The sequence below is a fragment of the Diadema setosum genome, chromosome 2 (genome assembly GCF_964275005.1).
Source record: "Diadema setosum chromosome 2, eeDiaSeto1, whole genome shotgun sequence".
In the NCBI taxonomy this organism is placed as follows: Eukaryota; Metazoa; Echinodermata; class Echinoidea; order Diadematoida; family Diadematidae; genus Diadema; species Diadema setosum.
Genome location: NC_092686.1, coordinates 2045487 through 2061172, shown reverse-complemented (window position 1 = coordinate 2061172; position 15686 = coordinate 2045487). Strand labels below are relative to the sequence as shown.

General features: G+C 39.8%; 1 protein-coding gene across 1 annotated transcript; it reads right to left on the bottom strand.

The window, feature by feature from the left end:
* Positions 1–6501: 6501 nt before the first annotated feature.
* LOC140238819 (actin CyI, cytoplasmic-like) lies at positions 6502–15686 on the bottom strand. The gene is made up of 5 exons (XM_072318721.1): positions 15657–15686; positions 13807–13994; positions 13164–13403; positions 8613–8859; positions 6502–7346 (listed from the first exon to the last, which is right to left on the bottom strand). Exons 2-5 carry the CDS (start codon positions 13930–13932, stop codon positions 6829–6831), a joined length of 1131 nt encoding a protein of 376 aa, XP_072174822.1. The 5' UTR covers positions 13933–13994; positions 15657–15686; the 3' UTR covers positions 6502–6828.

Sequence of the window (15686 nt, the reverse complement as noted above, 5' to 3'; positions counted from 1 at the left end):
TTCTTCAAGGCCATGAGGGTATCAAGAAAAAAAAAACACAAAAAAGAACACATATTTACGTGGACAAAAGGAAAAAGAAACTTGAAACTTACAGTTCAAACCTGAAGCGCACTTTGAAAAGTGAATGGCTAGCTTTCAACTTCAGTTCATCCAAGGTAAAAACCGAAAGCGGATTTATCGCAAGACACAAAACGACATGATACTCCGTATATGAGGAACTGCGGATTTTAGAAGTTGTAATTAAGCAAGCATAAATTAGCAATTTTGTGCTGTCACATGCAAACCCATCCCATATCATATGATGAAATAAGGCATTTTCATTTTCTCATCAAGTAAATTTCCAGTGTGTTCTAGATTGAGTGAATGTATAGAAAATCAGGGGAACACATTAATGAAAGTTTGAGGAATGAATCGAACAATCAGTTCGAAATTTATGAGTATATGGCTGCATAAGAAGGCTATTACAGTTTGTGATGTCACTTATGTGCAAAGATATAAAGAAAATAACTTATACAGATAATTCCGTAAAACATGTTTTATTGTTGTCGCTATTAGAAGTACACATTTCCTCTACTGACACACATTAAAAGTAATTATCATTCCCCCTGCTTTATAAAAGGGGTTAGTTACTGTTAAGCGCTCTTTTATTTTGCAAGATATGTATGCGAGAGTTTCAACAATGGAGAAGGATGGCTTTTTAAAGGGGCACATCAGTGCTGATTTGTTGACAAAGAGAACGAGTCTCTAAGTATTATTATGTGTACACAAAAGGAGAGAATCATGAGATATCATCAGGTCTCATCTGTATATTATGTTGGTGGTATTTAGACACATTTTGTTGGTGGTATTGAGAAAACATTTTGAGCATCAAAATTCCACAACTTTCGAAATCCTTGTCCGATTGTCATGAAATTTGTGTTCTTTTCTTGTTCTCTACTCTCCCAGCCTATACCATTCAAATGAACCTGACCGTGGAACCGGGTTTTTTCTTTAAACTGAAACTGTGGCAGTGGTCCATGCCACCATACTCGTTCAAAGTAACCAGTCGATTGAAGGATGTATCAGCAAATCACAATTATATATGATATAGCTGCTAAAGAAACTTGGAAAACAATACTTACGAATGGTATGGTATTTGTTGCTGGATAATGCTACCAGAAGAGCCAGGAAGGCTGATGTTATGATGACGAGGATGCTGAAACAAGTCCTCAGACTTCTTTGATCCTTCATGTTTTCCGGTAATCTGAGGGTCAAAGGATAAATTTTGTATTGTTTTAAGGCATTCATTGTCTTCTTTGACATTCATTCTACGTATAGATACACGAGTATGGGGTAGCGCTATCGGGAATATACTTCTCGCGGGCATGTCTTGTCCATCACTCGCACGGTACTCAACATCCGGTTCAAAGACCAATTAAATTTTTGAAGAGCACATAACTACAGCGAGTGGGTGTGTTCTCTGTTGCTGTTACATCATATAAACATCCCAGGGTATTAATTACCCGATGATGGTCATAACAGTACCCGGTAGAATTGTCACATAAGGGGATCTTTGATTATCATGCCGAAAATGAAATCTGCAGGAGTATAGAATAGCATACATGAGAACATTTAACTGCAATATTCCTGTGACGTCACACAATAGTTTATGACACTGAAGTTCTCCTCCAATAGGTCTACTCAATATTAGAATTTACTCGAAATTGCCTGGACGGCAACACTGTCAATCTCCAACTTTACTTTCCACTTTCTCAGAACAGGGCATGATATCAACATAACCCCATGGAATAATTACCTTGCAAACTGTCTATAAAGGGGCGGATATTGTGATGGGTATAGCTTGTGTCAACTCAAATAACGGGCGAAATTTTGTGACAAAACACGCTAACTCACGATGAAGATTCCGACCTGAATAATCATCAAAACATGCACAAGTAAAATTAATCGACTTCAAAATCGTTTTCTATTGTTTCTAACGCACATAGGTAAAGTTATACTTGATACTTGGTACTTGGTAGCTTTCCCTCCAAAATATTCCTTACGGAATTTTAACTGGAGGTGTGTCGCCAAGAGTGGTCTATTTTTTTTTTTTTTAGCATGAGCTAATGATGGATCCGTAAATAGAGCATTAACTTTTGAACGTCTATATAGACGTCTTCTGTACTGTGGAAGGCGTGTGTTTATTCCACTCAGCAGTTGAACGGTTTGATGGGTTGGCAGTTGCTTCTAATCTTGTGCGTTTCTGCAGGACTTGGTGAGAGTAAAGCATATACCGTGAATACACCACACTCTTGCACAAGCCATGCATTGTGACGAGTTAAAAAGTGCAAAAAGAAGACACATTTCGTGCCCATGGGACCATGGCGTCTATCAGCAGTCCTTTGTCCTGCGACGTGTGTAGTCAACCGGAGTACTGTGAACAGCCTTCAGCGGCTTTTCAAGTGGCGCATTTATTTCAGGAAAATCTTCATGAGTAAAAAGCAAGGATCGGCCTTTCAATGACCACACTATAAAGAAAATCCTTCAGATCCCGCTCAAACTAAGCCTGGAATTCTGCTTTGTAGATCCTGAGCTAGAAGCGTTCTATAGTATTTGAGCAGGATTATGCGGCCATTTCCAACCTCACAACACATTGCTTCATTGCAGTTATATTAGATGATTATTGTGCATACTGACTTGAATTGAATAGAATGAAACATGCGGATTTCTTCTATAAGATACAATTCCATTATTCAGAGTTGTTGAAGAGTTTATCAAGCTCCTGAGAATATCTGTTATTTTGGTAGCATGCGTTCTTATAACATTGGGTGTGGTAAAACAGATTCTATTCGGCCTCATTTTGTTTCGGCGTGATATTTCATCTTGACCCTTAAAAGTAAGATTAAAAGATAAATCACGATGTAAGAACCACTAACGTAACCGCAGGTACCTATTATCTAACAGTAAACTCGTGTGTGTGTGAATGATTCATCAAACTGCAGTGTAAATTATACTGATAAATTTTAAAATCAGTCTTGTGAGCACCCCAATACGGTTTATTTCCTCGTTTTCCACCGATTTTTCCCCTTCAAGAAAAGTCCCACCTAACGACAACAAAAGTTGTAGCAAGCTGTCATGTTTATACTTACAAAATGGCAGATCTGTCCATCCGAGTACTACATTTGAAAGGAACTCTTTGAAAAGACAGTAATGACTAATGTCCTAATCACAGGATGTGTCATGTCAAAAGCGAGAGCTGGCTTGCAATTAATGCTGATGCATCAGTTATATCAGGATGACTAGATTATAGTTTAGTACTGCATTCAACGCTGTTAATTTATGGATGTTTCTCTTCCGAATAAGCATGTAAGCAAATAAATGAACCATTCCATTCATCGTTTGGTTTCTTATTTTTTGTTTATGGTTTTTTGTTCGTCGGTTACCAATATATTCAAATTCATGGGTGTTTTTCCCAAGGACTGCTCAATTCACCTGTCCCTATATAGTATTCCAATACTTCGGATCCACCTGTCCCTAGTATTCCAATACTTGGGATCCAGTGTATGTGCACAAGTTGTTACTATGTCGGGCAGTCGGGCGTTAAGCATTCTTGTTTTTACAAAATATAAAGGAATGCATTAGATTTGAATACATAATGTACTGACGAGGACAATATCATTTTAATAATGCAAACATGCAATCCATACTACAAGCAGACAAGTCCATAAACACACTGACAAACTGACACACACACATACCACATATATAACATGTATATATTATGATGTTTGTTCAGAGTATTCAGTCATAATTTATGTTAGGGTGGTAATCTTCCAACAAAAGATCGTAACATGCAGACCATCAGTAACGCGTATGCGTTGATGATCTATAAATTCTATACCATACCATGACCATGGTATACGCTCCCTTTACATGGTATGTATACTGCAAAGTGGAATATCATGCATATGATGTGTCCAATACAATATACAATCTCAAAGTCTATCTTATATGGGTGTAAACAATGACTAAGTGTCGACAGTACCAACTCAACTGGGGGAAAATTAATGAACTTGACACGCCATCGTGGGCCTTGTCAATACCTCGTATGTGGCAATGCGTCGTAGCCGAGTTAACATCTACTACACATTGAGTACCGATTAGGCGTGGACTTTTAATGCAACGTCGTTCATTTTTGTGTACGCATACCGGCTCTCCTTATATTCCATGATAACAAACATATAGAACTGAACGAAACGACATACCCTCACACTGTACTAGCTGATCATATAACGACGAAAGGACATTAACGAAGATTGTGACGTATTTAGCGTATCTATTGTTATCATCACGAATCCTTATACACGTACGTAGGCTTCCAATTTATCCTCATCATGTAGAAGGGATTGTCAAATCGTAGGCTAGAGGTGTACCTTATGATTGATTATTGCTGATTAAAAGTGACAACCGGTTCATAATATTCAATCGAATACTTACATCACTGTGTTCTTTGTTGACGAATATCATTTCCTTGTCACCTTTCTAACGCAACACCGCTCCGGAGAAGCCATAACATTTTAGTTAACGCAGGCCACTCTATACTCTCCCGCTGGAGGAGATAGATCAAGAAAATACAAATTTCACTGCTGTAATAAAGACTGTCTAAACAAACAAGCTTTCTCGTTAAACGTCTTGAACCTCGAGTACGTGCATACACAATGTATAATTCTTCCGCGGGTGCAGTTTCTTAAGTACATTGCGTCAAGCGCGCTACACCATGAGTTCCTTATTGTATCCACACACCACTGATCGTGTTTATCGAGATGTTACTGCCGTCCAGTGCGATTGAAAAGGCGAAAAATCGTGGACCAATCGAGAAAGAAGGTTGCTGGGCAATCAATATGGTCTGGGTCTTCTTTGGACAAAAAATCAATTTCGCTCATTCGCGTCATGTCGATGCACATGCAGAGGGTATTCACGGCTCATTCTGTATAATGTACATTGTAGTTCGACATGGACTTCAGAAACCCTGCTAAGGCTTGAGGAGGGGAGGGGCGGTGAGGGAGTAGAAATTGTAAACAAGCTGGAAGACGATTTACTTTATTATACAACGAATTTGAGCAAACAAATCAGACGGGCTTAGCTGAGGTATGCTCACAGAAGTCAATAAGCGTGGCTTCGCGAAGAAGACGAAAAAATGAATATGCTGAATTTTGTGGCCATAGAAAAATTATCTTTAAAAGATACCAGTTATCACTTGTCTATAGGAGGATTAATTGTCATTATGGTCTTTGTTTGCTTCAAAAAAGCACATAATATGATGTACAACAAAACATTTCATAAAACATTAATTATGCAGATTACAGAAATTGCTTCTTAGGTCATTTTCTTGTCAACACAATAATCAAAGGCTTGTCTTTAACCTGCTGAACGTAATATTTTCATTTATATTCTCTTTGTAGAAAAAAAAAAAACCTGATGTCAACTGCTCATCAAATAGTGGGGAGCCTAGCTCTGACAAAGATTTTGCTAGGATCGGAAGCTCAGGCCCCTTTTGACTTCATTTATAACCTTTTTGTGAAAGAACAAAACTATTCGGTAGGGAAAATGAATGCAAAGAAAGCACACCTTATCGGACAGACGCCAAAAACACAACCAGGAATTCATTCGTTTACAAACTAGAAACGCTTCTTTACTTTAGACCTCCCATCTCTCTTCCTCTCACTCTTTCTGCCTTTATATCCACTACCTGTCATATTATCTACGTTTTTAGCTCGTTTTGTAATTAATTCTTAACTCATTACGCTTTAATATCATGCTTTCTTTATCAACACTTTTTGGCTCTAGGATGGCGAAAATTAAAGTGGAAATTGTTAATTTCTACCTTCCCAATATACCGAAGTCGTAGACACTTATCATATCAACGTCATATACTAACTTTCCAGAATTCACAATCAGTTCTAGATTTTGCTTAGACTAACTGAATAAAAGAAAAAGAGAACAGTTCAAATACGAAAATGGAAACGATGGTGAAAACGTGTTGCAATGTTAACTCTCTTTATTGCAATTACTTTCTGAGCAATCTCGAGAATAACGTACAATCTTAGAAAATACTTACGCTGCAATAACATTAAACAATATGTGATATATGGACCGTTTTGACTGGTAATCTTTCAATACTTCCTGATACAAAAGAGATAGATGTTGACGAACACGTAGAACACAATGTCTGATACGAATTTACGTGAGACGGGATCCAAACAGGAAGTGAATCAGCTAAAAAAGCCCCTGATCGCTTCGCTGGTTAATAAGATTTAAGTCGTTGTCAGTGACCATTGTGTACACCTCTGTAAGTCTTACCGCTCGGTTTACTCTGTCCAATGGTGGGTGATGGGTTGACACCAAAGGAAAATAATGGTAAGTTCGACTACCCTTGCTTGACCAACGCAACGCACCTGATTATTTCCATTAATAGACACATATGTATTTTTTTTTGAGAATTCAGAGCTGAAAAGAGGGATTTTCGTGTCTTATTCTTCGTTCTCCCTATATGAAACAAGGCAAAGAATATTATGGTGTCGAAGATACTGCGCTTATACGGAACCTCAAGGGAGTTTTTATTTCCGTCACGCCAAGTAGTCAAGGCAAAGGATCACTATAATTCATGTGGTTCCTGTACATGACTGAGTTTACGCGTTGCATTTCGACTGCTTCGCGTAGTATCCATCACATTTGTAACCAATATTTCGTTTTATCAAGTCGCGCTCGACAATAATACTGTTTGTATAGTCTGAAGGAAATGGCGTTGAGCACGCGTTCCAGGAGCCACGTAGTGTTCACTGGCGTCTCCTAGAAGCACTTCCTATGCACAATGCTTGGCCCAGACTCGTCGTACTCCTGCTTGCTGATCCACATCTGCTGGAAGGTGGAGAGGGAGGCGAGGATCGAACCGCCGATCCACACGGAGTACTTCCTCTCAGGAGGAGCGATGATCTTGATCTTCATCGTTGGTGGCGCCAGCGCTGAGATCTCCTTTTGCATGCGGTCGGCGATGCCGGGGAACATGGTGGTTCCTCCAGACAGGACGGTGTTGGCGTAGAGGTCCTTTCGGATGTCGACGTCGCACTTCATGATGCTGTTATAGGTGGTTTCGTGGATACCAGTCGACTCCATGCCGAGAAAGGAGGGTTGGAAGAGAGATTCAGGCGCCCGGAAGCGTTCGTTGCCAATGGTGATGACCTGACCGTCGGGAAGCTCGTAGCTCTTCTCCAAAGCGGATGATGACGCAGCCGTTTGCATCTCCTGCTCAAAGTCGAGTGCAACGTAAGAGAGCTTTTCCTTGATGTCGCGAACGATTTCTCGCTCGGCTGTACAAAAATGATATCAAGAAAAGTGATGTAAAACCGTTTCGAATATGAACACAAGCATGGTTGTATATCACATCAAAGAAAATTGTCAATGTAAATGATTTATTTCATTTTCATTTCATTTCATTTCCACATTAAAAACAACAATTATTCCAGTTTCGAGTCATAGTATAAACATATTACTTTGTGGGGGACCAATTAAAGCCTTTCAGGTTTGATGGGAAAAGGTCCCAAAGTAAATGTAAGACTTTCACAACTTTAAAAATGATATGATATTTTTGAAAGGATGACTATATAGAGAACAAATATAGACAACAACTTCATATATACAAGATTTACGTTCAACAGAATAGGGAAATAAGGTTGTTGGGTTTTTTTTCCATGCCTGCCACTTTGTCAATAACGAACGTGACATGATTACTTGCAATTATGTGAACATAAGCAAACGTATTGAAAAAGGGGAAGTATAACAAACTGATAGCCTTCACGCAAATAATTGAATATCATGCTGTGGAAAACAAAATAACTTACTTTTCTGTTAAAAATGATAACAACGATCAACCCCTCTATAAAACGACGGAGTTTTTTTGTTCATACTTAGTTTTTGTGGCAAAGTAATATATTTCAACTTTATTTAGGGCCACTCGAATTCTAAATAAAAGTTATCATATTTTTTTTTTATTATTCATTAAGTCAAAAGTGCGACACCAGAGTAGCTGTTGTCGCATATGATATAATCACAATCCATGGTCTTACTTCAACGCCAATGTTCTTCCCAAAATATGATTTTGAAATGAAGAGTTCTTCCTCCAAAAGTTATACTCCGATATGATGATAATTTTTATTGTATCGATCGTCACCTATACACAAGCTATTCCCCACCTCTGCCAAAATTTCAACGTTGAGAACGCTCGTCCTTAATTTCTTGTTAGAATGTATAAGTATCTGAGTTTGGATTTAGCATATGGGCCGGGAAAAGGGTCTGCCTTTGTGAGTGTGTATGTACGCACTTGTTTCTTTTTCTGCGGCTGATCCTTGCTGTGTGTTTACTTTGCTCTTTGAGCAGAGTGAAGTGCATGTTATAAATGGCTCCGAACTCCTGCGCTCAGAGGATTCCCATTTAGGCATCCTGTGCATTAGATCATTTAACTATCGTTAGATGACACAGAACATTGAATTGGTATGTGCATGGACGACTGGATTCGAACCGGTGACCTGCCGTGCCTGCAGCGGAATTGCTGCCTATTGACCAGACAAAACACTCACCGGTGGTAGTGAACGAATAGCCCCTCTCCGTCAGGATCTTCATGAGGTAGTCGGTGAGGTCACGGCCGGCCAGGTCGAGGCGGAGGATGGCGTGGGGGAGGGCGTAACCCTCGTAGATGGGGACCGTGTGTGAAACTCCGTCACCAGAGTCGAGCACGATGCCGGTGGTTCGGCCGGAGGCGTAGAGGGAAAGCACGGCTTGGATGGCCACGTAGAAGGCTGGTGTGTTGAAGGTCTCGAACATAATCTGTAGGGGAGACAGACAGGTGACTTAACAGAGGCAATGCACCTCATGATCTCTTTCATACAATTCTCTCAGATCGAGAAATCATTTCACTGTTATACTCTGAAAATTAAGTTATCATGAGATAGACCCCTTCTGGATGTAAAGCGGACAATAACGCAAGCTAAGAGATGATGAATAAATGGACGCAGATATTGATAGATTGATTTCATTTCTCAAAAGAAAATTTGTACATCACTTCTTATGGAATAATATAAAGAAATCAAGGGCGCCGGAAGCGGGGGGGGGGGGGGGGGGCAGGGGTGGCACTTGCCCCCCCCCCCCCCAAAAAAAAAAAAAAAAAAATGTTGGGGGGGGGGGGCAAAACGAGTTTTTGCCCCCTCCCAAAGTGCCCCCTGTAAGAAATAATTAATCACTGATTTAAAGACCAAAATGAACAATAAAGGCATTTCTTGTCTAATTGTTGTAATTTCATAACTGAAAATGCAAAAATTTTCGAACAACATACATTATTGTATCTATACACTAATAGTAACTTATGAGTAAACTTAGTGTATAGATGGTAGCCTCGTGTCCTCGAGTGTGCCCGCTGAAACATACGTTTAGTAAACCTTACATTTTTCATTTTCTTCTTTGCTTTCTAGCAGTATAAGAATATTTTTATTGTTCGAACGATGCGATCACGTTTAAGCTTTTAATGAGTACATTTCAGATAAATTGCAAAGTGAAAGTGGCTCGCTCGTTTTGCCCGTACTTATAATAAAATGAAAAGTTTTCATAAGTTATTATCATAGTCCTTCGCAGTGATTTCTTTTACTATGCTTAATTCCTCAAAAATTTAATTTAAAATGCTCTATGTATCCCCCTCTCACACCCTCCCCCGCTCGGTCGCTTCGCTCCCTCGACGAGGATCTCACACCATCACATAATATACCACCGTATGTTAAGATCATAGTCCTTCCAACTGATTTTTTTTCAATATGTTAATTCCCTAGAAATTTGCTTTGAAATGTTCTATAAACGCGACTTTTATACTCTGTTTTTACAAAAAGTCCCTACCGTGGAAGGGGGTGTCCCCCTCCCACACCCTCCCCCCGCTCGGTCGCTTCGCTCCCTTGCCGAGGATCTCGCACCATCACATTATTAATGTACTCCCGAATGTTATGATCATAGTCCTTCCAACTGATTTTTTCAATATGTTAATTCCCTAGAAATTTGCTTTAAATTCTCTATAAACGCGGGTTTATGCCAGGTTTAAGTGCGTGTGTGTGTGTCACACACAAACACACTGCAGCTATAGCTTCTGACCATTCGAGCATTGAGAATTTAGGGTTTCTGGGACGAACACTGAACTATTGTGCTTTCTGTAGCCACTGGCGTAGCCAAGGGGGGGGGGGGAGGGGGGAAGGGGGCGATGGGGGCGGTCGCCCCCCCCCCCCCCCCAAGAGTTGGATTTGGGAGGCGGAAAAAAAATTACGTGTATACTGTATGCATGTACATGAAGCGGGTCTCCCTTTCAACCTTTCATCAAGTAAGATCATAATTTTTCAATATTTCACTCAAAGTGTGCACCAAATCGTTGAATTTCAATTAAAAAATGCAAAATCTCCCGTGCTTGGGAGGGGGTAACCCCCTCCCACCCCCCGTGCTCCTTTCCCTAGCCTTGGTACACTCTTTTAGATTTACAAAAAATTCTGAATGATTCTTAGTGCACAACACTTATCACTTATATTCCGAAAACTCAAAGTTCCCTATAATGTACAAGGGGAATATCCCCTTTTAACCAACCCTTTCCTCCCTCAGTTCCCACAGATCAGTTTTTTTTTTTTTTTTGGTGATAATTTCATAATTTTTATTAATTCAATAATTTAATAAATATGCGTATACGAGATACCTCAATTTCAACTTTAAAAAGGCAAAAGCTCCATCGTACGGGAAGGGTGGTGATAACACCCCCACGCCTTCTCCCTGCTCGCCCCCCCCCCCCCCATGCATACAAGTAGACTGTGGATACACTTTGAACATAAACTGTTTTCCAAATATGCTACAAAATGTGTGCACCAAAACGTTTAACCACAATCAGAAAATTATGCAGAATCTCCTTCCGCAGGCTTGCTACGCTTCTCTTCTGATTGACAAATTTCCAGATATTCCAACAAAGTGTGTGCCAGATTGTTGAATTTCAGCTCTAAAACTGAAAAAAAGCTCCCTTGAATATGAGAGAGGTATTTTGCCACCCTTGAATTGATTGGTACCCACTATAGACTTAGTACACATTGGGGAAAAAACAATTTCCGATTTTTCCACAAAAAGTGTGCTCCAGATCGCTTTATCCTCCCCCCCCCCCAAGCTCTACCTCACTAGACTTTGTACATACACAGAGATGATGCACAATAGGAGCTAAATTCCGTGATTTTAACACTTCCCTGAAAAAGCCCTATTTCCATTATCATTTGGCACTGGAAAAAAAAATGTAAGTATTGCACCAAAAGTTTGCACCAAATCGCTGAATTTCAGGTCTGAAAATGCAAAATCACCTTCGTGTGGGAGGAGAAATGCCCCTTATCTACACCCTCGTGTGCATGCTTTTTCTGTTTGATTGCTGAACAGACAGCGTTCATGATATTCATTGTTGGAATTAATACAAGAAGTTTATTTTGATAATAATCTACATTAAAATATACTGCTATCTTAAACAAGTGGGACTGTTTCAAGTCGATAAAACACGCAAAAACATGCATCAAATTGCACCATTTGCAACATCAAAATGCAAAAAGTTCTCACCGTGGGACCCCCTCCCTCCTCCTCCCCCCCCCCCCCCCCCCCGCTCGTACCGCTCGCTCGGGCTCAGTCGCGTTCATGATATTCAGTGTAAGAATTAATACAAGAATTTTATCAAAATATACTGCTACCTTAAAGGGATCGTATAGTTTGGGTTGATTATTTATTTGATGAAAATCGGTTTTGAAATTGCGGAGATATCCAAAAAAGTACAATTCTAATAAAGTGTGGGACCCACACTTTATTACGATTGCTTTGTTTTACTTTGTTTTGGATGTTTCAGTCTATCGATGCCCGATTTTCATCAAATAAACTTTGAATTCCTCTTTAAATTGTATGCTCTGTACTGTTTTCTTGGTATCTCACAAAAAGTTAAAAGTCCAATTCTCATCTTCACCAATACTGTACCATCCCTTTAAACACGTGGGACTATTTCAAGTCGATAAAACACGCAAAAACATGCATCAAATTGTACCATTTGCAACATCAAAATGCAAAAAGTTCTCACCGTGGGACCCCCTCCCTCCTCCTCCCCCCCCCCCCCCCCGCTCGTACCGCTCGCTCGGGCTCAGTCGCGTTCATGATATTCAGTGTAAGAATTAATACAAGAATTTTATCAAAATATACTGCTACCTTAAAGGGATCGTATAGTTTGGGTTGATTATTTATTTGATGAAAATCGGTTTTGAAATTGCGGAGATATCCAAAAAAGTACAATTCTAATAAAGTGTGGGACCCACACTTTATTACGATTGCTTTGTTTTACTTTGTTTTGGATGTTTCAGTCATTCGATGCCCGATTTTCATCAAATAAACTTTGAATTCCTCTTTAAATTGTATGCTCTGTACTGTTTTCTTGGTATCTCACAAAAAGTTAAAAGTCCAATTCTCATCTTCACCAATACTGTACCATCCCTTTAAACACGTGGGACTGTTTCAAGTCGATAAAACACGCAAAAACATGCATCAAATTGTACCATTTGCAACATCAAAATGCAAAAAGTTCTCACCGTGGGAGGGGGGAACATCCTCCCACACCCTCCCCTCTCTCGCTCGCTCCGCACGCTCGAGCTCGGTCGCTTCGCTCCCTCGCAGACTAACCGCCGCCGCCCTAAGATCAAATCCTGGCTGCGCCGTTGTCTGTCGATAGAGCACCGGGTCAGCATTTCCGGAGGTCTCGGGTTCGAATCCCGATGGAATCCCATTTTCTTTGCTCATTTTCCACTAATAAATTATATTCTTTCTGGTCAGTTTATTCTGTCTTCATTAGATATAGATAAAAATAGATAAAATAGATTTAGGTAGAGAGAACTAAATATTGAAGTCTTCCATAATATGTTAACTTGACCACTCGACACTCAACTATCTCAAATTTTCACACAAGAGATATCCATAGCTCGCTAAATATCTAGATGGACAAACAGCTAGACGAATTGCAATATGGATATATGAATACAAACACAATTATAACAGATTGACTGGTTATGAAGATTGACTGCCTATCTATGGGTAATAAAGTCTCGTACCTGTGTCATCTTTTCCCTGTTGGCCTTGGGGTTGAGGGGAGCCTCGGTGAGGAGGACGGGGTGCTCCTCGGGGGCGACACGGAGTTCGTTGTAGAAGGTGTGATGCCAGATCTTCTCCATGTCGTCCCAGTTGGTGACGATACCGTGTTCGATGGGGTACTTGAGGGTCAGGATACCCCTCTTGCTCTGGGCTTCGTCTCCGACATAACTGTCCTTCTGTCCCATTCCTACCATAACGCCCTATGTTTTGAAATGAATAGACAGAGAGGTGCAGGTCCATCGTTTAATACTTTCCTTTGCACAAAAATACATCCAAGAAAATGATTTAGTTTTAAACCTACACAACAAGAAAAGACAATGTATAACACTCTGTTTTCAAGTGAAAGTTTAAATTTTATAGTTTTAGTTAAACATTTTGTAAATAAAACGCAGCTTTAACAATCTAGCGAAGTTACAGTTATGTTTGAATATTAATTATACATAGGCGTTTGATATTCCTGATGGAAGAAAGTAATGAGACTTAAAGTGGTCGAAGTATTTTATCATCATTCTACAACGAGATGGCTTTTGCCAGGAATTTAAACAGTAGGCCTATCATAATGAAAGCTTCGAGTGAGCATCTCCCTCGAAATGCATCGGTCACCTGATGTCTTGGTCTGCCAACGATGGACGGGAAAACAGCCCGAGGCGCGTCGTCACCGGCGAAGCCAGCCTTCACCATACCGGACCCGTTGTCGATGACCAGGGCGGCGATATCGTCGTCACACATTGTGTCAGTTTGGTTTTACTGCTCCTTATTAGAAGATAATGACAGGAATGTGCCTCTGACTGCTGAAGGAAACGAAACAAAGTCGAGATAAAACATGAAACTTAATGTTATCATAAAGCTATAGTTCAAAGGATTTCGCAACAAAATGTGTCATCATCTTCACATTATTGACGAGTTTCTGAAATGCAAACTCATCAAGCAATCAGTTACATACTTATAAGTTAATACACTTTTCTTGAGCTGCTTCTGATGTCTGTAATTATCACATGAAAATTTGAAGTATTGACTTCGTAATAATGTACATGAAGACATGCCTCAAGGAAATTCGCTGGGATGAACAGTAACCTGTCATATCTAAATATGATTTGATTAGATCGTAAGTCATCCACGTTACTGGAAAACGAATTTCATCCCTGTTTTACAACACAATTCGAAGCTGTGATCTTCACATTATGATTCTGGAGAGTCGGATGTATTTAGCTGGTCACCTTGCACACTTTGCGGGAACCAACCCTAGAGGGCGCTGCTTCTTCGCCCCTCGATCTTGATCCTTCCTGTTTCATGGGCATCAAACGAAAGCGGGGGGGGGGGGGGGGGTAATTGAGCTCCATAGCAACGTTCATGTACTGGTACATCGTGTACAAAGGCGAACCATTTGCTCTTACAGCAGCTAGATAAAACTCGCTTGAAGAAGAAGGGACAGTAATCTAATTTGATTTAGACAGACTTAGCGGATGAATAAGATTATCACATGCCTGACGTCTGAACGTAACTGATGTTACCAAGATAAGCTTATTATTTCCTTGCATTCCCGGAAATGTCCATTTACGCCAATTTCATGACAGGCGGGTACAAGAAACATCCGCACATAGCAATACTGTGTCAACATAAGGTTTATCTATATTTTAGCTCTTGCAAAGTTGAACACAAAACACAATATCACGAGTTACACCATTCTAAGAGGCGTTTGACTATATGAACGATTACTCTACGTGACAACTTTGTATACATTTAAAGTAGCAAGTGAACGCAATATTAGTGGTGCTCCAAATTATCATAATGCTACATATAAAATTATTCGCTATTTAGTGCATGGTTACTTGATTAAGTCATGCCATTAAAGGGTTCAAAAGTTAACTTTTGGAACATTGCGGAAACATTGAGAACCGTTACCTTTTCAATCTCTTGCACACGAAAGATTGATAACGCCCTTCATAAAACTGCATGACATTGTACAGTATTCCATAATCTAAAAGAGACCTCTATATACGCTACATGTAAAAACACTCATACCCTCCCTCAGCTTATGAGGAGATATAACCTTTTATTAGTTTTTATAAAATGGAAAACCTCGTGAAAGATATTGCTTATTCAAGCAAAGAGCAATTTTAGAAAACAGAAATCATATCCATTCTGTAAGGAGAACGTTCTGCAGTACTATTGAGACAAACCGCAAATGACGACGAGATATTCTCACTCAACGCCAATAGATATCGTTAACTGCAAAATGTTAACACAAAATGACATTTTAAGTATTATGAGGCTGATGGGAAAGAAGTTATTTTAGTTCGGTGTTAGCCGTCGAATCATTTAGCTTACATTGCAAAGAGTATAGACAACTATACAGCGACTATATGGTACTTCCCTCGATCAGCGCACACATTAAATGACATTGATATCTTCAAGAACTTACGCAGGTGCATACCACTCCTAAATTGACTTACCCTGCTTTTGATGTTCACCCGGCAACCACC